General features: G+C 33.1%; 2 protein-coding genes across 2 annotated transcripts in view; both read left to right on the top strand.

Moving 5' to 3' along the window:
- The window catches only part of LOC144840270 (uncharacterized), a 63,498-nt gene that overhangs the window by 30,895 nt on the left and 7,839 nt on the right, over nucleotides 1–24,764 (top strand). The window contains exons 25-49 of the mRNA XM_078696028.1: nucleotides 2,164–2,277; nucleotides 4,340–4,456; nucleotides 4,624–4,737; nucleotides 5,116–5,229; nucleotides 5,354–5,467; nucleotides 5,640–5,753; nucleotides 6,138–6,251; nucleotides 6,767–6,880; nucleotides 7,053–7,166; nucleotides 7,712–7,825; nucleotides 8,034–8,147; nucleotides 8,288–8,401; nucleotides 9,113–9,226; nucleotides 9,567–9,680; nucleotides 9,870–9,983; nucleotides 10,209–10,325; nucleotides 10,902–12,041; nucleotides 12,592–12,705; nucleotides 12,992–13,108; nucleotides 18,139–18,249; nucleotides 18,619–18,732; nucleotides 19,792–19,905; nucleotides 20,367–20,480; nucleotides 22,132–22,245; nucleotides 22,678–22,797. Of these exons, the coding sequence (XP_078552154.1) occupies nucleotides 2,164–2,277; nucleotides 4,340–4,456; nucleotides 4,624–4,737; nucleotides 5,116–5,229; nucleotides 5,354–5,467; nucleotides 5,640–5,753; nucleotides 6,138–6,251; nucleotides 6,767–6,880; nucleotides 7,053–7,166; nucleotides 7,712–7,825; nucleotides 8,034–8,147; nucleotides 8,288–8,401; nucleotides 9,113–9,226; nucleotides 9,567–9,680; nucleotides 9,870–9,983; nucleotides 10,209–10,325; nucleotides 10,902–12,041; nucleotides 12,592–12,705; nucleotides 12,992–13,108; nucleotides 18,139–18,249; nucleotides 18,619–18,732; nucleotides 19,792–19,905; nucleotides 20,367–20,480; nucleotides 22,132–22,245; nucleotides 22,678–22,797 (3,888 nt within the window). The remainder of the gene's footprint in view (nucleotides 1–2,163; nucleotides 2,278–4,339; nucleotides 4,457–4,623; nucleotides 4,738–5,115; nucleotides 5,230–5,353; nucleotides 5,468–5,639; nucleotides 5,754–6,137; nucleotides 6,252–6,766; nucleotides 6,881–7,052; nucleotides 7,167–7,711; nucleotides 7,826–8,033; nucleotides 8,148–8,287; nucleotides 8,402–9,112; nucleotides 9,227–9,566; nucleotides 9,681–9,869; nucleotides 9,984–10,208; nucleotides 10,326–10,901; nucleotides 12,042–12,591; nucleotides 12,706–12,991; nucleotides 13,109–18,138; nucleotides 18,250–18,618; nucleotides 18,733–19,791; nucleotides 19,906–20,366; nucleotides 20,481–22,131; nucleotides 22,246–22,677; nucleotides 22,798–24,764) is intronic.
- Nucleotides 13,280–16,495, top strand: LOC144841263 (uncharacterized). Its single transcript, XM_078697527.1, has 4 exons — nucleotides 13,280–13,293; nucleotides 13,461–14,275; nucleotides 14,809–16,176; nucleotides 16,362–16,495. The coding sequence occupies exons 1-4, from the start codon at nucleotides 13,280–13,282 to the stop codon at nucleotides 16,493–16,495; spliced, it is 2,331 nt and encodes a 776-aa protein (XP_078553653.1).

The raw sequence follows: 24,764 nt of genomic DNA, 5'->3' as shown, positions 1-24,764 counted from the left end.
CTGAAAGAATAAATGGTTACGAATGCGTTTGTCCATCAAGTTGGACAGGGGCCAATTGCGATATTGACGTTATTGAGTGTGCCAGTTTACCGTGTATGAATGGCGCTACTTGTAATGAGTTAAGTGGTGGGTATTCGTGTACGTGCATCCCCGGATATCAAGGAACTACGTGTTCTGAAGGTGATTATTTAGCTATCGAAATTAAATAAATACAGAAACAGGAAAACGTAACCAAATTAAACAAATTTAAAGTATTTTATCAAGTATTTCTTGGTAAATTTATTGAAGATTTTATCAACAAATTTTCCCAGAAATAAATGAATGTGCCAGCTCACCTTGTTTTAACGGAGGAACTTGCGATGACATGATAAATTCATTCCGATGTTTTTGTGCTTCCGGTTACCAAGGAAACAACTGCGAACAAAGTGATTGTCGGGGGAAATTAATAAAATATAAATTCGTGAAATACTCTTTTAAATTGAATAAGTACATAATGTAATACTGATTGTTATGGGATGTTGTATAATCTTTCCTACTGTTATATTACAGAATATTTCGCACGTTATTGACATAGTATTTTGTGAAAGCAAGTGCCATTAAACTTATCTTTACGTCGACTTCTTCACTTTTGATAGTTAAGTTTCCACCTTAGAAATCAATATACTTTGGTTTTCAACTTTTACAATTGAGGGTTTTAAATTTAGTGTCATATTATCTTTTCATATAGACATCAATGAGTGTATTAGTTCACCGTGTATTAACGGTGGGACTTGTACCGACCTTGTCAACGCCTATATTTGTACATGTGCAGGCGGTTTTGTTGGAACTCGGTGTGAAATAGGTGACTTATTTTGTTATGTTTTGCACCTGTTTTGTTTATGCAAAATATCCATGCAATTGGATCTTTTTCCATCTGTTTTCTGCACCTTCTATTTTAACTTGAATTCTATCTTTTACTTTATGCTCCCTCGTGTTGCACTTTTTTTACACGTTTCTCATGTGTCGTCAATAGACATTAGATTGAGAATTCCACCTGATTCTATTTATAACCTGAACAAGGCTTTGTTTCTGAATAATATTGGGAAAAACTTAGCAAAATACATATTATCTTGTCATATAGCTACAAGACCTTTCTAAGTCAAATAGATAGAAACATCATGCAATTGAAAAGTAGTCTTTATTTCTTTTTCACTTATACCACCATTATACTGTTTAGAAAGATGTATATCTTTCTGTTGCTTGTTTGACCTTTTTTGAGAGTTACTTTCTAAAATAAATATTAACTATAATTAAAAATGTACTTTGTAATCACCTCTATTTATTCCTTTATTAAATACTGTTCTTGCACGTTCATCTTTTATTTAAAGTATTATCACCGTAAATACTACCTCATCACTCTTACCATTTCTCTTTTGTTATTGCACATACCTAACTGGCTCCTACAGTGTCCAACACAAGCTACTGGACATACTGATCAGAGCTCATTGATCAAAACATACTGTACTGTACTGTTTGCTCAATAAACACTGATATTAAGATCATTTCCATTTTGTTTATTTACAGTGTTTATTTCCAAAACACTGTATTCATTTTGGTTTTTTTTATTTCTCCATTCTAATGTAAGAAAAGCTTTTAAATGTAAATTATTTTATTTTATTTTTCTTTCATATTTTCCATTGTAACACTATTAACATTATTGTTTTTCTTTTAGCAAATCTCCTGATTCATCATTGTTTATTGTTTACTAATTTAATTTTTACAAAACCGAACAACTTAATCAAAAAAGTGCATATCAAACTTAGCATTTCATTTTCCTTGTCCATCCCATAATAGAAATTCAAGAGTGTTCCAGCAACCCATGTCAAAATGGTGGATTTTGCATTGAAAGAATAAATGGTTACGAATGCGTTTGTCCATCAAGTTGGACAGGGGTCAATTGTGATATTGACGTTATTGAGTTTGCCAGTTTACCGTGTATGAATGGCACTACTTTTTTTGTTTTGGAAATAGTATTTTGTACGTGAAAGCTAGTTCAGTGCTTACGTCGTCCTCCTTCACTTTTGATAGTTCCACCTTAGAAACCAATATACTTTGGTTTTATTTTATTTATTTATTAATTAATTGAAGGTTTTAAATTTAGTGTCATATTATCTTTTCCTATAGAAACGGATGAGTGTATTAGTTCACCGTGTATTAACGGTGGGACTTGTACCGATCTCGTCAACGCCTATATTTGTACCTGTGCAAGCGGTTTTGTTGGAACTCGGTGTGAAATAGGTAACCTATTTTGTTATATTCTGCACCTGTTTTGCATATGCAAATTATCTCTATTACTTACTTGTCATATTTCATAAACTTACCATCTATACTTACTTGTATTTGCACTGGATTGAGAATTGCACTTTAAAAATCTATTTATAATTTCAAAAAATCATTGGTAGTGCCTCTCGAAATACATTACTTATTTCTCATTACTAATATCAACCATTATGCTGTAATCAGCACATCTGAATTCACATATGCTAACTTCTCTTAATGGTATATAGCACACTTTAAATACATATTTTGTCATTTAGTTACAACTGTATTATTTTATTTAAAAGTTACTCAATAACTTTCGCTAAATTAAATGTGTATACAGTAATTCAAAATGTCACTTTCACGATTCTTCATTAAATACCATTCGTACTAGATCATAATTCTTTACTACCTCATCACTCACTGGTCATTTATCTTTTGTTATTAATGCACATACAGTTTTGGGTATTGCTGCTGCAATGTCAATACACACAGGTAGCATTACACTTTTGTAAGATGTTACGATATTTGTGTAAAACAATTGTATAATTAGTTTTTGTGTACATTAATGTATTAGCTTTATTTCTAACAGTTTGACAATGTTTAGGTGGTTTCAGTTTGTGATGCCCTTTTACCTATGCATTTGTTTAGTTGGTTATCTAACATCTGCTAAAACTGTGTCGAGGAATTGAATGAAGAAGCATTTCCAAATGTTCTTGTTTTCTCTTAATTTATTTCAGATTTTTAAATTTAGAAAGAATTAATTTTTTTTTAAAATTTTCCTCAGGATAAGGATATTGTGTACTATAATACATAAGATGATCGGTTGAATTAGGTGGTTGAAATTAGTCGTCTTATCTTACTTCAGGAGCTTTTCAATTTATGTAGAAGAACTAGAAAAATTATTGTTCATTTTCATTAAGCTTCCCAGTCCTGCAGTAATTTACTACTGTATTCTTTATAGTAACAACACCAACTGCCTGTGATAGTGGCCCATGTCGTAATGGTGCACTGTGTATCGGAGACACTTTAAACTTTATCTGCATTTGTGCTTCGCAATGGATGGGACCGACGTGCGAACAGGGTGAGGCAAATAGAGAGCTTTCAATCAATGGCAACCTGTACAATTGATTTTTAACATGTGTTTATCATAAACACACTGCATTTTTTATCTTAAGGCCCATTTACACTAGGACGATAAATATATAAGAAATGCATATTTATCTATTTATCGTCGATCGCTATCGTCATCGTCGATCGCTATCGTCGTAGTGTAAATGGGCCTTTTGAGAGAAAAATGTATATCTAAGAAAGGTATCCTCTAACCCTACAGCAAGTGGAGTTTCCTAATAGAACATTTGTAATGCAATGTTCCAGGTTGTCAAAATTAAAAGTTCTCCTAATTGTGGATAGTGTCCATTAATTGTCTCTATGAATATGTATTAGCATGATATGTGTTTGCTATAGAAATTACACATTTTGTATTACTTGGTAACCGTTTTTTAATGTATGATTTTGACTAGTAAAAATTGTGATAAACATTATAGATTAGAAAGGTCTTGAAAGCATGGGTGGTATATTGTCAGCAGAGCTCTGAATATAAAGCAGATGTCTTTTGTTCAATTCTCTTTTCACTCTTGCATGTTTTTTCATCTTTTCATAATTTTTTTACTTTTAACAATAATACATAATAATAAATATTTTTTCTTTGCTTATAAAGTATGTAGACTTGTTTATAGCATGCACCATTTGCACTAACTTCTTTTTTTTTATAAATAGAATTCTGGTTTTAGTTGTGGTGTTGTATTTAAAATAATTGGTTTTGTATTAATATTTGTCATTTTTTGTAAAATGTACTATAATGAAATGTCAGGAATAATTCTGTCCTGTCATAGCACAGCAATTATGTCATGGTGACATCACAACAGAATAGTGACATCACAGACTCGATGTCATTCATATATCATAGTGACATTACAACAATTATATTGACATCACGGATAAATCTTGTATTATGCTAATTAGATTAATATAATTTCAGATGTTGATGAGTGTGTTACTTCCACTATTTGCATGAACGGCGCAACTTGCGTTAATACTGTTGGAAGTTTTGTGTGCATATGTGTCGCTGGTTTCAGTGGAATGTTCTGCGAAACAGGTATATGAGAATCATTTTATTACTATATTTGTTTTTATTGCCTTTTTTGGAGACATGCCCATTGAAACATTTAGAGTATTGCATATACAACTGCTGTTCTCTTAAGTATCTGAATACAGTATATATCTGGAAATATTTCCCTGTTAATTTGGTTTCATCTTTTCTAGATGATAACTATTGTATACCTTATCCTTGTTTCAACGGAGCAACATGTGTTGAACAACAAACCTCATTTTCTTGTATTTGTGTTGATGGATGGCTTGGACAACAATGTGATATAGGTATGTAGTGCTATTGAATAATTAGTGTGTTTGCTCATGTTGTGTTTTTCTTAAATATTCCCACCATCACCCACGTTTGTTTTTAAACAAGTGTGTATCACTTTTAGACCATATCAATTTTAATTATTTTGTAATTTGGTTTATTGTTTTTATCCTTTTATATATTTGCTATAATGTACGGTATATCTGTGATCCACTTTTGAAACCAGTGCTGTGATAACTATAAGCGTTATAAAAATAGGGACAAAACATTTTTACAAATAATAAAAGCTGTCTCTCATTTCACATATGTAGGCCTAACTGCTTATCACTGACGCCCATTTTCGTTTGCTCTATTGTGTCAATTAATACTATTTTAACTGTTTTTATCGCTGTTAGATGAAGACGAATGTTTGATGAATCCATGTTTGAATGTGGCCACATGTCAAAATCTACCAGGCTCATTCCAGTGTAACTGTGCTCAGGGATTTTCTGGTTCATTATGTGAGATAAGTATGTACTGCAATCGTGTATGAACAGAAATACATCAGTTTTTTAAGAAATAATGTTGTCAAAAAAGTATCTTTTCTGGTTGTCCCTCAAATTTTGATCGTATTAATTTTTAATTTTATTTTAGATAATGATGAGTGTGTTGGTAACCCATGTATGAACGGTGCCACATGCATTGATGGCGTCAATGCATTTACATGTGTATGTGTACCAGGCTATGCCGGTTCTAACTGTGAATTTAGTATGTATACTTATTTATTAATTAAACTATTCATTTACCAATTTTTAAATAACTCATTCAATATTAATTCATGCTTAATCAGTCCACAAAATTGTATTTAATTTAACTGAATATACGTAATTATAGAACTCTTGGATATTTCATGTCTTCCTTCTCCTTTAATATCTTTCAGATATTGACGATTGTGCACAATCTCCCTGTTTAAATGGCGCCACATGCTTCGACCAAGTGAATAGTTATTTGTGTTTTTGCGTTGCTGGTTTCACTGGAGATACATGTGAAATAGGTATGATAACAATAAGAGAACACAACCAAAAATTACATCACCCAGCACACAAACACAGCATCACTTTATCAGCACACAAATAATGATGAAATCACTCAGTACACAAACAATAATGACATCTCTTACCACACAAGACATTATGACATCATCAAACACACAAACAGCATCACCATTCAATATTGATTTGTTTCTATAAATTTCTAGAAATAAGTTTCTAGACAAATTACTGAAAAAATGACAATGCTGTGGGTATCAGTGGCTGGATCTCAATGGAGATACAAAAAAAAAAGCGAAAAGCTAAATCAAAACGATAATATATATATATATATATATATTTAAAACGATAATATATATATATATTTAACATGTATCTTTCTATTTTAGATATTGATGATTGTTTTGGTAACTCGTGCATGAACGGTGCAACATGTATTGATGGCATAAATGCATTTACATGTGTATGTGTACCAGGCTATACCGGTTCTAACTGTGAATTTAGTATGTTTTTTTTAATGTATTATTTACTTCTATCAATTAAGAATATCAGTCGTTCAAGTTCCGTTCGGCCGCCGTCAATACTGCTACCATGTTCAGTTCTCCTTATATTTCTTTCTTTCAAGTAGGTCTGTTTTGATCGATACGCTTGGTTTTCACTAAATTCAATCCTGTCCGTTATTTGATGTTATCAAACCATTGTTTCTTCTGACGTCCTCTCTTTTTCTTAATTCCCTTCTACCTTTTCTAATATTATTGTTAGTGTACGGTACTGTCGCTTCCTCTTATAATGTGGCCAAAATAATGTAGGTTAGCTTCTTTTCACGATCTCTCCAAGCAGTTGTCAAGTAATAATATTCAGTCGTTGTAGCTGAACTAATCAATACATTTAAATATAAATGTATAAAAGTAATACCAGAACTATGCCGAGCCAATTCTAGAGATATGCTGCAGTGAAATCAATTAACAAAACTTCATTTATAAATCAAAACAATTGTTATTGTTTATCTTTATTTTAGATATTGATGATTGTGTTGGTAACACATGTATAAACGGTGCCACATGCATTGATGGCGTAAATGCGTTTGCATGTTTATGTGTACCAGGCTATACCGGTTCTAACTGTGAATTTAGTATGTACTTATTTAATAATTAAACCAATCAATTATCAATCTGTAATAAACACATTCAATTTAAATCCATAATTCATCAGTCAATAATTGTTTTTTTTTAAATCAATAATAACTCAATCATTCAAGCTAATCAATCAATCAATAATAAATACAATTTATTTTTCTATTTTAGATATTGATGATTGTGTTGGTAACACATGCATAAATGGTGCCACATGTATTGATGGCGTAAATTCGTTTGCATGTTTATGTGTACCAGGCTATACCGGTTCTAACTGTGAATTTAGTATGTACTTATTCATTAACTTCTATCAATTAACAATATCAGTCAAAATCAAGTTAAAGTACCTTTCGGCAATACTGAGGCTACTATGTTCTTTTAAGTAGGTCTGTTTTAAACGAGATGCTTGGCTAAATTAAATCCTGTCCATTCTTTGATGTTATGGATCCATTGTTTCTTCTTCCTCTTACATTCTGCCTTTCATTCTGGTATCTGCAGTTTGAGTGCACTGCCGCTTCCTCTTATGATGTGGCCAAAGTAGGCTAGCTTTCTTTTCACGATCTCCCCAAGCAGTTGTCAAATTCCTCAAGTATTCTTCAGTCAATAATCAGCCAATACATTGAGTATTGGAAATAAAATCAGTAATAATTCATTCAGTCATTGAAGCTGAACTAATCAATAAATTTAAATATACATGTACAAGAGTAATACAAGAACTATGCCGAGGAGAGCCTTCAACCTGCGCCAACTTCAGAAATGTGCTGCAGTGAAATAAATTAACAAACCTTTCTTTACAAAAATCAATTGTTATTGTTATATCTTTATTTTAGATATTGATGATTGTGTTGGTAACACGTGCGTGAATGGTGCCACATGTATTGATGGCATTAATGGGTTTACATGTTTATGTGTATCAGGCTATACCGGTTCTAACTGTGAATTTAGTATGTACTTATTCATTAATTAAATCAATCATTTATCAATCTGTAAATAATACATTTAATTTCAATCCATAATTAATAAGTCAATAGTTGTATTTTTTTTATTATTTGTAATGGATTGAAGTTTTGTAAGCAATAATAACTCAATCTTTCAAGCTGAATGAATGAATCAATCAATCAATATTCAATACAATCTATTTTTCAATTTTAGATATTGATGATTGTGTTGGTAACACATGCATAAATGGTGCCACATGTATTGATGGCGTAAATGCGTTTGCATGTTTATGTGTACCAGGCTATACCGGTTCTAACTGTGAATTTAGTATGTACTTATTCATTAACTTCTATCAATTAGCAATATCAATCAATGACTCTTTTAATCTCAATAACCAGTAAAGAGATTGAACTTAGTTTAATGATTACAATAACACAATAACATTTAATAATATATTATACTTTCAGATATTGATGAATGTGCATTATTTCCCTGTTTAAATGGCGCCACATGTTTTGATCAAGTGAACAGTTATATATGTTTATGCGCAGCAGGTTTTACGGGAGTGAACTGCCAAACAGGTATAACAATAATCATTCAGCACAAAACAATGATGATATCCGTCGGCAAACAAACAATGACATCCGTCAGCACACCAAAAACGATGACATCCGTCAGCACACCAAAAACGATGGCATCGTCAGCACACAAACAAATCACATCACTCAGCAGACAAACAATTATGACACAGCACACAAACAATAATGACATTACCCAGCAACACACGATGATGACATCCGTCAGCACACAAACAATTATGACATCACTCAGCACACAAACAAACCACATCACTCAGAAGACAAACAATTATGACACAGCACACAAACAATGATGACATCATTGAGCACACAAACAATGATGACATCCGTCAGCACACCAACAATGATGACATCACTCAGCACAAAAAACAATTATGATATCCATCAGCACACAAACAATTATGACACCACTCAGAACACAAACAATTATGACATCACACTCAGCACACAAATAATTATGATATCACTCATACAGAGAAACGAATAATATTATATGCATTGAACTTACTTACTTCTGTTGATAGAAACATATTCTGACAGTATCATTCATTTGAATTTTATGTAAACATCACTTAGATCCTAAGTTTAATCAAATTAGAAAGAATAATATATTGACTTTTTTTGTTATTAATCTTCACTTGGGTATGCCAATTGAGACAATTTTTTCTGCATTTTGAATTCAACCATCTTCAGATATAAATGAATGTGAAAACAGTCCGTGTCTGAATGGTGCTACCTGTTTTAATGTACCTGGCTCTTACCAATGTTTCTGCGTTTCTGGTTGGACAGGATCATTCTGTGAAATAGGTAATTTTGTGTACATTGATTGTACACTATATTTCAATGTAATTTATCATTGGGTTTATTTTACTGACACAGATGTAAGCATAGTTTGGCTATAGTCAGTGTTTTATTACATTTTATTCATTATTTTATTCATTGTATATTCATTTAAGAGTACCTATTTTTATTCTTGGATTAATCATGAATTGTTTTGTTTCATTTTTGAGGACATGCAATTTGGCTCTTTGCTCCTTTATACAACATATTAACCTTTATACAGCATAATAAAGTAACTTTTCGAAATATTCTATTGTATAGAAATTATTTTTTAAATTGAATGAATGAATTAAATATTCAATTTTAGACATTGATGAATGTGAACCCATGCCTTGCTTGAATGGAGCTCCATGTACCAATTTAATAAATGGTTACAGGTGCGATTGCATCATGGGATATACTGGAACAAATTGTGAAACAGGTGAACTCTCGATTTCTTAAATAATGGAAAAAATGAATTATCTGTCTGGGTTAGTTATGTCCGGACTTTCGGATTTCAATATTGTATTTAAAGAAGAAACAATTGTTTGTAACATTGGCAGAAAACAAACTTTAGAATGAATAAGAATGCATATTATTTTGAACGAATTTATTTAATTTTCTGCTTTAGATTTCAATGAATGCTCTTCTGCTCCGTGTCTAAATTTTGGAATGTGTACAGATATGTTAAATGCATACACTTGTACGTGCTCAGATGGGTACACTGGTGACAACTGTGAATCAGGTAACAAATAAATACATCACATACAATGATGACATCACTCTTGACACGCACAATGATAATGATCTACGCATAGTGATGACATCATCCTTAATAAACACAATACTATGATCTACCTAAATGAATAATTTGTATGTATTAAGATGTTAATGTGTAGTTCATTATAGTATTTTTGAACTTGTATTAGTCATTATGAGAACTAATTTGTTTTAAAATATCTTAATTTAGAAACTGTCGAATGCCAGTCCAACCCATGTCAAAATGGTGCCACCTGTATTGAAGTCATTGGAATAGGTTTCAGGTGTCAGTGTCCACCTGGATACCAGGGCGAGTTATGCGAAGAAGGTAAGTCATTGGAATAGGTTTCAGGTGTCAGTGTCCACCTGGATACCAGGGCGAGTTATGCGAAGAAGGTAAACGAACCAGCTACATAGTTGTGCTTACTTTGTATAATGCTTTATGTTTTTCTGATGGAAATACTATGAGCCATCATTGCATGCCATTAGTATCATCGACTATAATTTGTAACCGAATTCATAATTTGTTTCGTGATCAACGAAGGAATAAATACAATACATATAACCAAACAACAAAGCTTTCTATCGTATTGCTCATTGAAATTGCAGATGAGACATTTGTTGATGTTATGCCTTTTTGTTAATTGCTGCTTTTACTTAATTCTTACATTAAACAGCCTCGTACTAGAGACCACTAATCATATTTTGTAATTACAAAATTTAAGGTCAACTGTATGTAGTTTATTACAAAAATTACTGCCACAATGTCACAGTAAGTGATAAATATACACAAATATTCATGTTAACATCAACTTTATATTTTCTTTTGTTGGCGGTGGTCTTTAATAAGAGGTATTTAATTGGAAGAAGATAGCTTCAATTTGTATTTTGCATGTTGTTTTAGATAAAGATGAATGTGCTACTGCACCATGCCTCAATGGAGCCACTTGCATTGATCAAATTAATGCATACCAATGTGAATGCAGCCCCGGATTTACTGGGACAAATTGCGAAACAGAACTGGAAGAGTGCATTAGTAACCCGTGTCAAAATGGAGCAACTTGCTATGAACTTAATAGTAACGATTACATGTGCGTATGTCTTAGTGGTTACACAGGTAAAGATTGCGAGATTGATACAGACGAGTGCGCAAGTGGCCCGTGTCTGAACGGTGCTACCTGTATTGAAGGTACTGGAATGTACACGTGCGAATGTGCGTTCGGTTGGGATGGACGAAACTGCGAGGTGCCAACACAGTGTTCCACTGCCACGTGTTTTAATGGCGGAACATGCATCAACTTTCCCAGTGGTTATGTCTGTTTATGTGATCCGAATTTCATTGGACTAAACTGTGAAATCTCAGTCGGGTGTTCCAACGTGTTGTGCGAAAACGGAGGAACATGTACCACTGATAGTACTGGTGCTGGGTACTGCACCTGTCCAAGTGGATATAGTGGTGATCGATGTGAGAACAATATCGGTGACCCGTGTGGAAGTAATCCGTGTTTAAATGGTGCGACATGTACTGGAAACAGTAATGGATATAGTTGTATATGCACGGTTGGATATACTGGAAATACTTGTGAGGTAAACATTGATGATTGTCAAAATTCACTATGTCAGAATGGTGCCACATGCATTGACCAAACAAATCAATATATCTGTGCTTGTGTGTCTGGATGGACTGGAACACTTTGCGAAGTGAACATCAATGATTGTGCGTCAAATCCGTGTCAGAATGGAGGAACATGTTTTGATGGTATCAACTCTTATACCTGTACTTGTATTCCTGGATATTCTGGAAGCGAATGTGAAACAAACATCCTGGAATGCTCAAGCTTGCCATGTTTAAACAATGGTAATTGTATCGATGGTATCAATGAATACACCTGTCTGTGTCAACCTGAGTTTGCTGGAGACCGGTGCGAAACTAATGTATGTTTTGAGAATTTATGTCAAAATGGAGCCATATGTACTGCAGTGTCTCAAGCTGTTTATCAATGCGATTGTCTTAGTGGATTTACTGGAGATTATTGTGAAGAGGGTAATGTTTTTCCTTAGTTTAAGCTGTTGTATATTATTATTGCTTTTCATGTAAAAATATAATTCAATTTAATCAATAAATATATGTCATTGTAGCTTGCTGCTTTGTACGCATGCCTTATAATAATTATTAAACAAAAATTGAGCCGATTTGTGATATTCATACCCACTTAACACGTGGAGTAAAACGTCTAAATATAAGAATCCCCACTATTAGTAAAATAAACTCGTGATTCAAAGTTTCAGGTGCAAATATATGGAATAACTCACCAATAATTACATCAACTCTATATATCGGTTCCAAATTATTGTGCCTAAGACAGTACCACAATGTAAATAAATAAATAAATGATAAATACATAGCACAACAGTATTATAAGTTCAATGTTATCCTTGTCAGACAAACACATTTCAGAAAATAGGACAGCATTTAAGAAAACCAAGTTGAACCCAATTATCTTTCCAATTTGCACTTTAAAAACATAAAAAAATACAGTACCAAAACACCTGTTTTATTTACTAATTTGTTGTTAACTTTTTATTGTTTTTAGAGGTTTTTGGGTGCAACAGCAACCCGTGTGTGAATGGTGGTACATGTATCGAGAATCTATCGGCATACACGTGTGAATGTCCAATGGAGTTTATTGGAGAAAATTGTGAAATTGGTACGCATGCGTAATTTCCTATTGATGTTCAAAGTCTTTTAGTTTAGGAATTGTCGTGACTATATCAATGTTTTCATATTTTGTATTTTTATACGAGAATGTATTCCTGGCCATTGATCATCATATTTTTTATCTATTTCAAAATTTATATTGAAGATGTTCTTTGCTAAAACATGCCATAATCCATCCATGGAAAAATATTATAAATATGACATTGTTAGTAAAAACATGTCTTAAATAGTAGATATATAATATAAAACAATACAATAAAACGTTTCTTTTTTAGCGCGCACACCTTGCCCCGTTGATATTTGCTTAAATGGGGCATTTTGCGAAGAACTTGCTGTTAATTCATATCGCTGCATTTGCTCACCACAGTACACTGGAATCCAATGTGAAATTCGTAAGTAGGCCTATTATTGTGAAACGTTTTTTATTCCTTAAGCAAATAATGCTGGAAAATATTCTTTTACTCAGTTTTAGTACTTGAGTCAAGCAAGCATATAAGCAGAATATAGGATTACTTTTGTTAGTCTCAGGATTAGACTGGAAGTATTACAGAAAAAATCCAAACATGATAGCCATTTAGTAATTCTAATAGAATATATTACATAGATCTTAAAAAACAATATTGTGTTGCGTAATTGTATTATTATTATAACAGTAATATATAATATATTCTTACAGATTTCTCCCAATGTTTTTTTTTTACAATTTTCATGGACATGAAATTTGTAACAGTCGTTTTTTAACAGTTTATTTTGGTATATAGTAGAGAAACAATGCGATTCTAGTCCATGCGCAACTGGAGAGATTTGCGTTGATGTGCCTGAAGGCTACGAATGCCAGTGCCCTGACGGTTACGAAGGGGCTAATTGTGAGATCGTTTCAGACTATTGCCATGGTAATCCATGCCAGAATTATGGTACCTGTTATGAACTAACAGAGGGATTCCTTTGTCTATGCCACAATGGGTTTGAAGGAACGTTTTGCGAAACGAGTATAGGCCCGTGCAAAAGTTTACCTTGCTTTAATGGTGCAGTCTGTGTGGAATTACAATCAGATTTTGTTTGTCAGTGTCCTACTGGTTATGAAGGGCCAACATGTGAGATATTGGTAAATTACTGCGATAGCGTGCCTTGTCAAAATAATGGGAGATGTGTACCGTGGACCGGCGGTTACACATGCGAATGCCCTTTGAACTTTGTCGGTGACAATTGTGATGTCAGAATCAAATTTTGTGATCTGACCTCCTGTGAGAATGGTGCTACATGCTTTGAGTTAGATTCAGGATATGTCTGTCAGTGTCAACTAGGTTACGAAGGGATCAATTGTGAGATGGAAACGACAACGTGCAGTAACATTGTTTGCGAGAATGGTGCAACATGTCAAAGTACAACTGAAGATTTTCTTTGTGTATGTTCAAGTGGATACACTGGTAGATTTTGTGAGGTCAAACTGCTGCTTTGTGACTCAGATCCCTGTCAGAATGAAGCACAGTGCAACGAACTTACCAACAGCTATGTTTGCGTCTGTCTTCCTGGTTTTATTGGTGTACATTGCGAGACAGGTATAAAACTTGGTGGCGAGTTAATGTGATTCTAAAACTTACCTACTACTACTGTACCTGAAGTGATAATGTAATAACTAAATATACACTCTGTGAATCGTATATGCACTGTCTTGGTCTTCATTCATCTGTACAATTACTAACATTGTAGTTGTGTGGTTTTTTTTATGAATTGATAACAGTGATGTTTTAAGTTATCCAATTATCGTCAGCCTAATAATTTCATTCAGTATTTTTTGCAATAAATATCACTTTGATGTTTTTCAGCACTGTAGGTTACCATTACCAATGTTGGTTTACGATAACAACAATATTTCAGTAGTCGTTTTGATAAATTTTGTTCTACTACAATTTTCAGACTGTTCATACATATATATCTAAGTTTATTTTGTTGTTTTATATATACTAGAGAACTGTAAAATTACATAAATATACACTTCTTTTTTGTTACAATTTTTTGTCTTGTTTAATCTAAAGAAGTTTGTTTTGAAATAATAATTATTTCAATTTTGTATGTTATATTTTTGTTATAGCAATATTAGAATGTAATAGTAATCCTTGTTTAAATGGTGCCACATGCGTAGAAGATATAGATGGATATATGTGTACCTGTCCCAAGGGGTACCAAGGAACCCAATGTGAGGAAGACATCCAAGAATGCTCTTCTAGTCCATGTCAAAATGGAGCAACCTGTCAAGATCTTGTAGATGGGTATAATTGTAGTTGTATTCCTGGGTTTGATGGAAGAGATTGTGAACAAGATATCCAGGAATGCTCTTCCAGTCCATGTCAGAATGGAGCAAGTTGTCAAGATCTTGTAGATGGATATAATTGTAGTTGTATTCCTGGGTTTGATGGAAGAGATTGTGAACACGATATCCAGGAATGTTCTTCTAGTCCATGTCAAAATGGAGCAACTTGTCAAGATCTTGTAGATGGATATAATTGTAGTTGTATTCCTGGGTTTGATGGAAGAGACTGTGAACAAGATATCCAGGAATGCTCTTCTAGTCCATGTCAGAATGGAGCAACTTGTCAAGATCTTGTAGATGGATATAATTGTAGTTGTATTCCTGGGTTTGATGGAAGAGACTGTGAACAAGATATCCAGGAATGTTCTTCTAGTCCATGTCAAAATGGAGCAACTTGTCAAGATCTTGTAGATGGGTATAATTGTAGTTGTATTCCTGGGTTTGATGGAAGAGATTGTGAACAAGATATCGAGGAATGCTCTTCTAGTCCATGTCAAAATGGAGCAACTTGTCAAGATCTTGTAGATGGGTATAATTGTAGTTGTATTCCTGGGTTTGATGGAAGAGATTGTGAACAAGATATCGAGGAATGCTCTTCTAGTCCATGTCTGAATGGAGCAACTTGTCAAGATCTTGTAGATGGATATAATTGTAGTTGTATTCCTGGGTTTGATGGAAGAGATTGTGAACATGATATCCAGGAATGTTCTTCTAGTCCATGTCAAAATGGAGCAACTTGTCAAGATCTTGTAGATGGATATAACTGTAGTTGTATTCCTGGGTTTGATGGAAGAGATTGTGAACAAGATATCCAGGAATGCTCTTCTAGTCCATGTCAGAATGGAGCAACTTGTCAAGATCTTGTAGATGGGTATAATTGTATTTGTATTCCTGGGTTTGATGGAATCAACTGTGAAACTGAGATCCTGGAATGCTTCTCATCTCCTTGCAAAAATAATGGATCATGCTCAGAACAATTAAATGGTTATGTTTGTCAGTGTGCAGCAGGATTTTCTGGTACCCATTGTGAGGTTAACATCCAAGAATGTTCAAGTAATCCATGTTTGAATGATGGTATATGCGTCGATGGGATCAACTCATATATATGTCAGTGTGCAAGAGGATATACGGGAACTTTCTGTGAAATTGGTAATTGAAAATTTGTATACAGTAGATATATATTTAGATACATTTATATAATTATATGACAATAGAAAGCTAAACAGATGATGAAAGTAATAATTTCATACATTTTAATATAGTATAGTATCGTAATAGTTTCAATTTGGTAAATTTCATTTACATTTTCTGACAATATCTGATATTTATCATAGACATAGATGAATGTTCGAGTGGTCCTTGTAAAAATGGTGGTGAATGTTTTCAGGATGTTGACATTTACACATGTCAATGTCCACCTGGATTTTCAGGAATCACCTGCGAAATTGGTAATATATTAGACATGTAGACCTACGTGTGCTGTGTTTCTTTTTTAAATACGATTTTTTTTGTTGGGGGTGGGGTGGAGGTGGGTGTTATTTTGTTACCCATTTTTTAAGATATCTTTTTTTCTAACATTTATATACTTGTTTTGACTGAATAATAATGGTATAGAAAAGAAATATAAATAACCAAAGTTTAAAATAATAATTACCAAGGAAGATAGTAGATCCTGTTTTCCTGTTTTGAGATAGTAATTTCAATCTACAGAGAACAAAATCAAATTCAATACTTCAGTTTATCACTCAAATGTTACTTTTTTCAAAGCACATTTATTTCAAAGACACCAGACCCTCTAATATGTACTATTTGATATAGCTATTGTATATTTTTATTGTGTTATTTAGTGATGGCGATAGCTTTATAATTACTGTATGTTGTCAAAATTGAATTCTTCTAAAATAAACAGGAGTCGCAATGCAAGTTATTAGGGAGGACCTGGAGGACAAGCAACACTCCATGACCTTATATTGTACCTTTACTTTAACATTTCTCTTTTCGTTTCAACTCTGGTAGTTTAGCACACTTTCACAGATTAAAGTTCAATTGTTCCATTGTTGTATATTAACTTTATATTGGACTTTAAGAAACCAATGCTTTGTAGGAGTAAACTGTTCATATAAAAATGAATGTATCATATCATATCTCAGATATTCTGGAATGTTCAAGTAGCCCATGTATCAATTACGGTACATGTGTCGATGGAATCAACCGTTTTTTCTGCGTGTGCCCAAATGGCTATGAGGGTACTTTCTGCGAAGTCAACACCATACCTTGCGCAAGTAACCCGTGTGAAAACAATGCCACGTGTATTGGGATGCTTAACGACTTTACATGTACATGTCAACCTGGTTGGACAGGAAAGCTATGTAATCGGGGTAACGTTTGAAACCGGAAAAGAGCACTATCATTTCATTACAGATTCAGCCATGTAGTATTGTCATCTTTTAGATATTTGTCATTTGTACTCATTATTTCATACAAATGACCAATCGTAAATGTTCTTTAGGTACCTTTTAAAATGTAATGTTCTTCTGTTAACCATAAACATTGAATTTTTCAAATAACTTTTTGCATCTAGAAATGCGTATTGTTTCTATTATGTACTTCATTTATCATGAAATGAATTTTTTAAATGTGCAAAACAACCTTCTTTGACTGTTGCATGCTTTAAACATAAAGACACATTTTCTAGATTTGTTTGTAATACTAAATCATATTAGATTAGATAATTAAATTATGTGGTTTTAATTGAAGTTCATGAAATCGATTATTTTTTAGTTCTTTGTTTTGTGTATTGGTCGTTTCATTTTAACAATATTAATTATCATTTAGTATTTGTTCATTTCGCACTCGTTTTATCTTTCTTGTTATCACTATTTTTTTTAATGTTATCTAAAAATGTTGATTTGTTTTTCAAAGATTCACATTACGCTGCTCACTTCACATATGAATATAATGTAAATATAGATAATAAATATTGCATACATTTCATACAGTTTCCTTTCCAGCTGTAAGTAACGGGTGATTTGTGAAGAAGAAAAATACCAATAACAATTGAAAAAGATCTTTGCTGAAAATGAAATTAATTATACTTTTTTCAAACCACAGCTGTAGATCCATGTGCGGATGCGCCATGTTTAAATGGAGGTACCTGTGTTGATCTTGAAACGACTTACGAGTGTACTTGCACATCAGAATATTTTGGAGATACTTGCGAACGTAAGTTTCAATGGCAGAGAGAACACAAATATTTTTCTTTGTTGTTTAGTGAACCTTTTATTGGCAAGTTGCTGTTTATTATTTTGTATTAAAGTTGTATTAACTGGACATTTGGTTAGTTCTATTTCAATATTGTGGCTGGATACTTTACAGTTTTTCCATTAACTTTAATTATTACTGTACATTGTTTTTGCTTTTAGTTTTATTAAAATTGTTTAGATTTTATTTTTAATTTTTTATATGTAATGATACAATGTTTTACTTTATTTGTATTGTTCTGTCCGTTATGTGTGTTTGCTCATTGAGATCGTGGATGGAGCATAAAATGAGTAATTACTATTTTCTACATTTTACCTTTTTTCTTTTCAGAACGTGATGCGTGTTATTCTGCGCCTTGTTTGAATGGCGGTAATTGTATCAACAATAATAACTTCTATACTTGTGATTGTCCATCAGCATTTGAAGGGGAAAATTGTGAAACAAGTAAGTACCGCACCATTGACATCTTTCATTTTACAATAATTCTATATAAAGTCAGATCAAATAGCTTTTCTTTAATCTTTAATGTATGTTAGTTATTTCAATATAATATTCAAACATACTGTACCATGGTGACAGATTGTTTCTTATTTTTACACAAAGTGAAAGTAGTGCCATAAATGAGTTTATTATTTAGTACATACACATCGCAATATCATACATTAGTGTTTCAAAAGTCTGTATATTGTAAACTTACTTTAAATTCTAAATGTTTGTGAATCCAGATATAAAAGACCGCATTAGAGCTAATAGTGTGATTTAGTGTTATTAAGATACAATTAACTGAATTATATTGCCAACCAAGCGACTCATATTAATGTTATATTATTAGTTAAACATTTTCCACATTCATGGTTTCTATCATCGTTTTGGTTTTTATGTGCACCTCATAATTATTGTAAAATTTACTTTTCTTATCAACCTATTTCAATTTTCACAGAAATGCACTGGTTTTATATAGTGTGGTTTTCCATACAAAACTTCTTACTTCATGCTTGCTTTAGAAAGGGTTACTATCTTCCTTTTCTATCTGGACTACTACTCCCTTTGTTGGATTTGTACATCACATATACTTTAACGAACATATTTTCTTTGCCCCATGATGTCTTAAAACAGCTTTGAGTGCATCATCTCTTTCATTTTTAATATTATTAAATTATTGTTTTAAAATTATTGTTATTATTATTATTTGACATAATTTTCTTTATGTGTTGATACCAGTACCATAGTCAACAGTAAAACAGAGTATGATATTTCAAATAATAATAAACCTATTACCAGCAATATACTCATATAACAAAAAAGAAAATAACCACGCATCAACTCATAAAGAAACTAATGTTAAACCCGAGTAATGCCACGCTGTGGAGCCTTGAATATTATCTGTACAACTTTTAAATAGTTTATTTAGCATGATTGTCTGATGTGTAATAATAATGATGATGATTATCTTACCATGATGCATTTGAAGTGAGCATGTCTTTAGGAACTACTTTTTTTCAGACTTGTTTAACTGCCTAACTGCACCATGTTTAAACGGAGGTACTTGTAATGAGTATGGCACGTATTTTAACTGTTCTTGTCTTCCACAATACACAGGAGATTATTGTGAAAATGGTATGATGCAAATATTAATATGATATTAACCTTCAAAACTGAAAACAGACAATAATTCCCTCTCCTTCAAATAGAGTTTATAATGTACTATGTAGAGTCCTCACCAAGGCACTGCGGTGTTAATGCAGTTGTTGCAGAAGGAAGCCAATATACATTATATGCATACGTTTACAACTTTTTCTTAAAAGTTAAAACAAATCTTGTGCATTTTCCTGCACTATTCTCATTCTGTGTTTCTAAATCTTTTTACATTCATTTACCTACTCACCATGTCCTTTTTAGTTTTAAACAATGTTTGAATTAATTTAGGTAATTATTCATATGTTTATTGCACAACTATTTTCTGTTTCTTTTCACATTACTTTGTTATCTGTACACAATTCAACTTGACTATACTACGTGTATACCCTGTGCACCATGCTTGTTTATCATGCTTTTATCAAACACTTTGCATTATTTAGTGAAAGACGCGTGTGAATCCAACCCGTGTCGTAATTTTGCTACGTGCAATAACTACGTCACATCTTACACGTGTACATGTGACGACGGGTTTTCAGGAGATAATTGTGACGAATGTAAGTGTATTGCTTTTTAAAGAAGCCGCTGCTTTCCAAACATTATTATGCTTCTTTTAATTCACATTTGTAGCATTTGTTCAATATATATAATATCTTCTTCATCTTCATCCATGTTAACATATAGTAGATTTTGTTTTCTTACCATTTTAACAATTGTGATGATTACCATGAAAACCTCCTTTGGCCCATTCAGGCTTAGTTAGTTGATTCTATGGTCACAGTTTGTTGGTTGGTGGGTAGGAAAAGAATTTGTTTTTGAGTTATGTGTTGATGCTCAGATATAACATAGATTCAGCTGAGTTGATTATTCTACCTAATTAAAGTTTTTATTTCATAGACTTTGTATAATATCAAACAAAGCTTAAGTCTATGATGTATAGTTCAATACTATTAGTATTGAATTGGGAATTTCTTTCAAGTGTCCATTATTGTTATGTCTTCACAATTGTTAACAATATTTTTCATGAATACTATTATTTATATCATTATTTGCATTATTTAATGTTTTTATAGTTCATGTTAACTCTACTTCCATGTAGTTCATTATTCATTCAGTAGATAGAGTAGTAGTATTACACTTGCCTCATTCACAATTTAAAGATGATATTATCAATGTATAATGTCATCAGTGTATGATATATATCATCAATGTATGATATATATTATCAATGTATGATTTCATAAAGGTATGATGTCATAATAGGTATGATGTCATAATAGGTATGATGTCATAATAGGTATGATGTCATCAATGTATGATGTCATCAATGTATGATGTCATCAATGTATGATGTCATCATAAGTATAATGTCATCAATGTATGATGTCATCAATGTATGATGTCATCAATGTATGATGTCATCAATGTATGATGTCATCAATGTATGATGTCATCAATGTATGATGTCATCAAGGTATGATGTCATCAATGTGTGATTATTGGATTAGTTTTATAGTCATGCTTTCAACGTGATCACACCAAATTATTTTGATTAAAAAATTAAATAACATCAGTTGCATGTAATTAGTTTAAAAGTAGACTATCTATATTGAAACTTGCATGAATATTTATTATCTATATATGAATATAATATTGTTTTTAAATACATATTAAATGATATGCTAATCTCCATATTAATGAAGAGATCTTTTGGAACTGGAAATCAGTTGGTCAGTTGGTCAGTCGGACCAAAACTGCTTAATTTATGTGTTAATTATCAAAAAGTCTATAATTGGAAGGAGATTTATAGGCCATGTCATTTTCATTGTATTTGTAATTGTAACTAATTATTATTCATTTTACTAATACATTACATGGTCAGCGGCCATGTTAGCATGAATGTTTAAAGCTAGTTAGAAATTTAATAATAATAATATAGAAAAGTCTATAAATAGGTGGTGTATAGCAATTATTTTAACATTTGAACTCTGTCAGAATTGGAAATGAACCTTTTTCATATATTGTATTGTATTAAGAAATGTACCGTACAACTGTATGCTGAACTGCAAAATCTGATTGCAGATTTCCTACAAGAATAGGAAAGAAATGTAAGGACTACAGAAAAATCTGGTTTTTAGAGAGTTTGTTAGTCCCCAGTTTTGGTGAGAAACGTATATACATGGCTTATCATTTTATGTTGCGTTTCAGTGGTCAATGCTTGTAACTCAAACCCGTGTCTAAACGGTGCTACATGTGAAACGACATCATCTGGATATGAATGCACATGTGTCATTGGATATAGTGGAACGAGATGCGAAAATGGTAAGATTAAAAATGATTGAATAAATTAATTAAATAACCTCATTATAACCATTAATGTAGAACGTTTTGTTATTTGTTGTAAAATGAAAATGATGATGGTAGTGACTGACGTCATTCTATTGTAGTTTAATGTAGCTTTGTTTTTCAATCCAGATTTCTATGCTGATTCTTTATTTGTGAATGCATTACTAGCACCCATTTTTTATTCTGATGATTTCAGTTGATGTTTTCTTATCATCGCCTTTTCACACACCACTTCTCCCTCATAAAATGTGAATTTAATTTAATATATTAATATTTAATTCATATTCTTTTAAAACTTTTGTACGATTCTCTGTCACTGCAGACAGCAACACATTGCCCTTGATGGATGCATTTATTTGAGCATTTCTAGGCCCGATATATAAGTTAATATTTTTCATTTCATAATAGAACCGATAAATGAATGTACCAACAATATTTGTCAGAATGGCGCTACTTGCATCCCTGGGAGGGGTGACTTGTATTCTTGCGAATGCCTTACTGGTTGGACAGGAACTTTTTGTGAAATCGGTTAGTTTTTATCTTGCCTTTCACAAGTTTGTTTAATTTGCACTTTGCACTTTTTGTATTAATAGTGTTTTTTTTTGTTAATGCACTTAAATCTATTTCTATTCATAAGAATCTTTCTCAAGTCACCAAACTGAAAAAATCACCTCTTTGTTACACAACATCAGTAGTCTGTGACAACACTTCTTCATACCCCACAACATCAGTAGTCTGTGACAACACTTCTTCATACCCCACAACATCAGTAGTCTGTGACAACACTTCTTCATACTCCACAACATCAGTAGTCTGTGACAACACTTCTTCCTACCCCACAACATCAGTAGTCTGTGACAACACTTCTTCATACCACACAACATCAGTAGTCTGTGACAACACTTCTTCATACCCCACAACATCAGTAGTCTGTGACAACACTTCTTCATACCACACAACATCAGTAGTCTGTGACAACACTTCTTCATACTCCACAACATCAGTAGTCTGTGACAACACTTCTTCATACCACACAACATCAGTAGTCTGTGACAACACTTCTTCATACCCCACAACATCAGTAGTCTGTGACAACACTTCTTCCTACCCCACAACATCAGTAGTCTGTGACAACACTTCTTCATACCCCACAACATCAGTAGTCTGTAACAACACTTCTTCATACCCCACAACATCAGTAGTCTGTGACAACACTTCTTCCTACCCCACAACATCAGTAGTCTGTGACAACACTTCTTCATACCCCACAACATCAGTAGTCTGTGACAACACTTCTTCATACCACACAACATCAGTAGTCTGTGACAACACTTCTTCCTACCCCACAACATCAGTAGTCTGTGACAACACTTCTTCCTACCCCACAACATCAGTAGTCTGTGACAACACTTCTTCATACCACACAACATCAGTAGTCTGTGACAACACTTCTTCATACTCCACAACATCAGTAGTCTGTGACAACACTTATTCCTACTCCACAACATCAGTAGTCTGTGACAACACTTCTTCATACCCCACAACATCAGTAGTCTGTGACAACACTTCTTCCTACTCCACAACATCAGTAGTCTGTGACAACACTTCTTCCTACCCCACAACATCAGTAGTCTGTGACAACACTTCTTCCTACTCCACAACATCAGTAGTCTGTGACAACACTTCTTCCTACTCCACAACATCAGTAGTCTGTGACAACACTTCTTCCTACCCCACAACATCAGTAGTCTGTGACAACACTTCTTCCTACTCCACAACATCAGTAGTCTGTGACAACACTTCTTCCTACCCCACAACATCAGTAGTCTGTGACAACACTTCTTCCTACCCCACAACATCAGTAGTCTGTGACAACACTTCTTCCTACTCCACAACATCAGTAGTCTGTGACAACACTTCTTCCTACTCCACAACATCAGTAGTCTGTGACAACACTTCTTCATACCCCACAACATCAGTAGTCTGTGACAACACTTCTTCCTACTCCACAACATCAGTAGTCTGTGACAACACTTCTTCCTACTCCACAACATCAGTAGTCTGTGACAACACTTCTTCATACCCCACAACATCAGTAGTCTGTGACAACACTTCTTCATACCCCACAACATCAGTAGTCTGTGACAACACTTCTTCCTACTCCACAACATCAGTAGTCTGTGACAACACTTCTTCATACCCCACAACATCAGTAGTCTGTGACAACACTTCTTCATACCCCACAACATCAGTAGTCTGTGACAACACTTCTTCCTACTCCACAACATCAGTAGTCTGTGACAACACTTCTTCATACCACACAACATCAGTAGTCTGTGACAACACTTCTTCCTACCCCACAACATCAGTAGTCTGTGACAACACTTCTTCATACCCCACAACATCAGTAGTCTGTGACAACACTTCTTCCTACCCCACAACATCAGTAGTCTGTGACAACACTTCTTCATACTCCACAACATCAGTAGTCTGTG

This window comes from Antedon bifida, chromosome 4 (assembly GCF_963402885.1).
Source record: "Antedon bifida chromosome 4, ecAntBifi1.1, whole genome shotgun sequence".
Taxonomy (NCBI): domain Eukaryota; kingdom Metazoa; phylum Echinodermata; class Crinoidea; order Comatulida; family Antedonidae; genus Antedon; species Antedon bifida.
This window is presented reverse-complemented; position numbering and strand designations above follow the sequence as displayed.

What these genes read in the sequence shown, in the direction of transcription:
- LOC144841263 (XM_078697527.1), top strand. An exon ending in TGGTGTACATTGCGAGACAG is followed by an intron (nt 14,276 to 14,808) that starts GTATAAAACTTG and finishes TTTTTGTTATAG; the next exon opens with CAATATTAGAATGTAATAGT. An exon ending in GGGAACTTTCTGTGAAATTG is followed by an intron (nt 16,177 to 16,361) that starts GTAATTGAAAAT and finishes TATTTATCATAG; the next exon opens with ACATAGATGAATGTTCGAGT.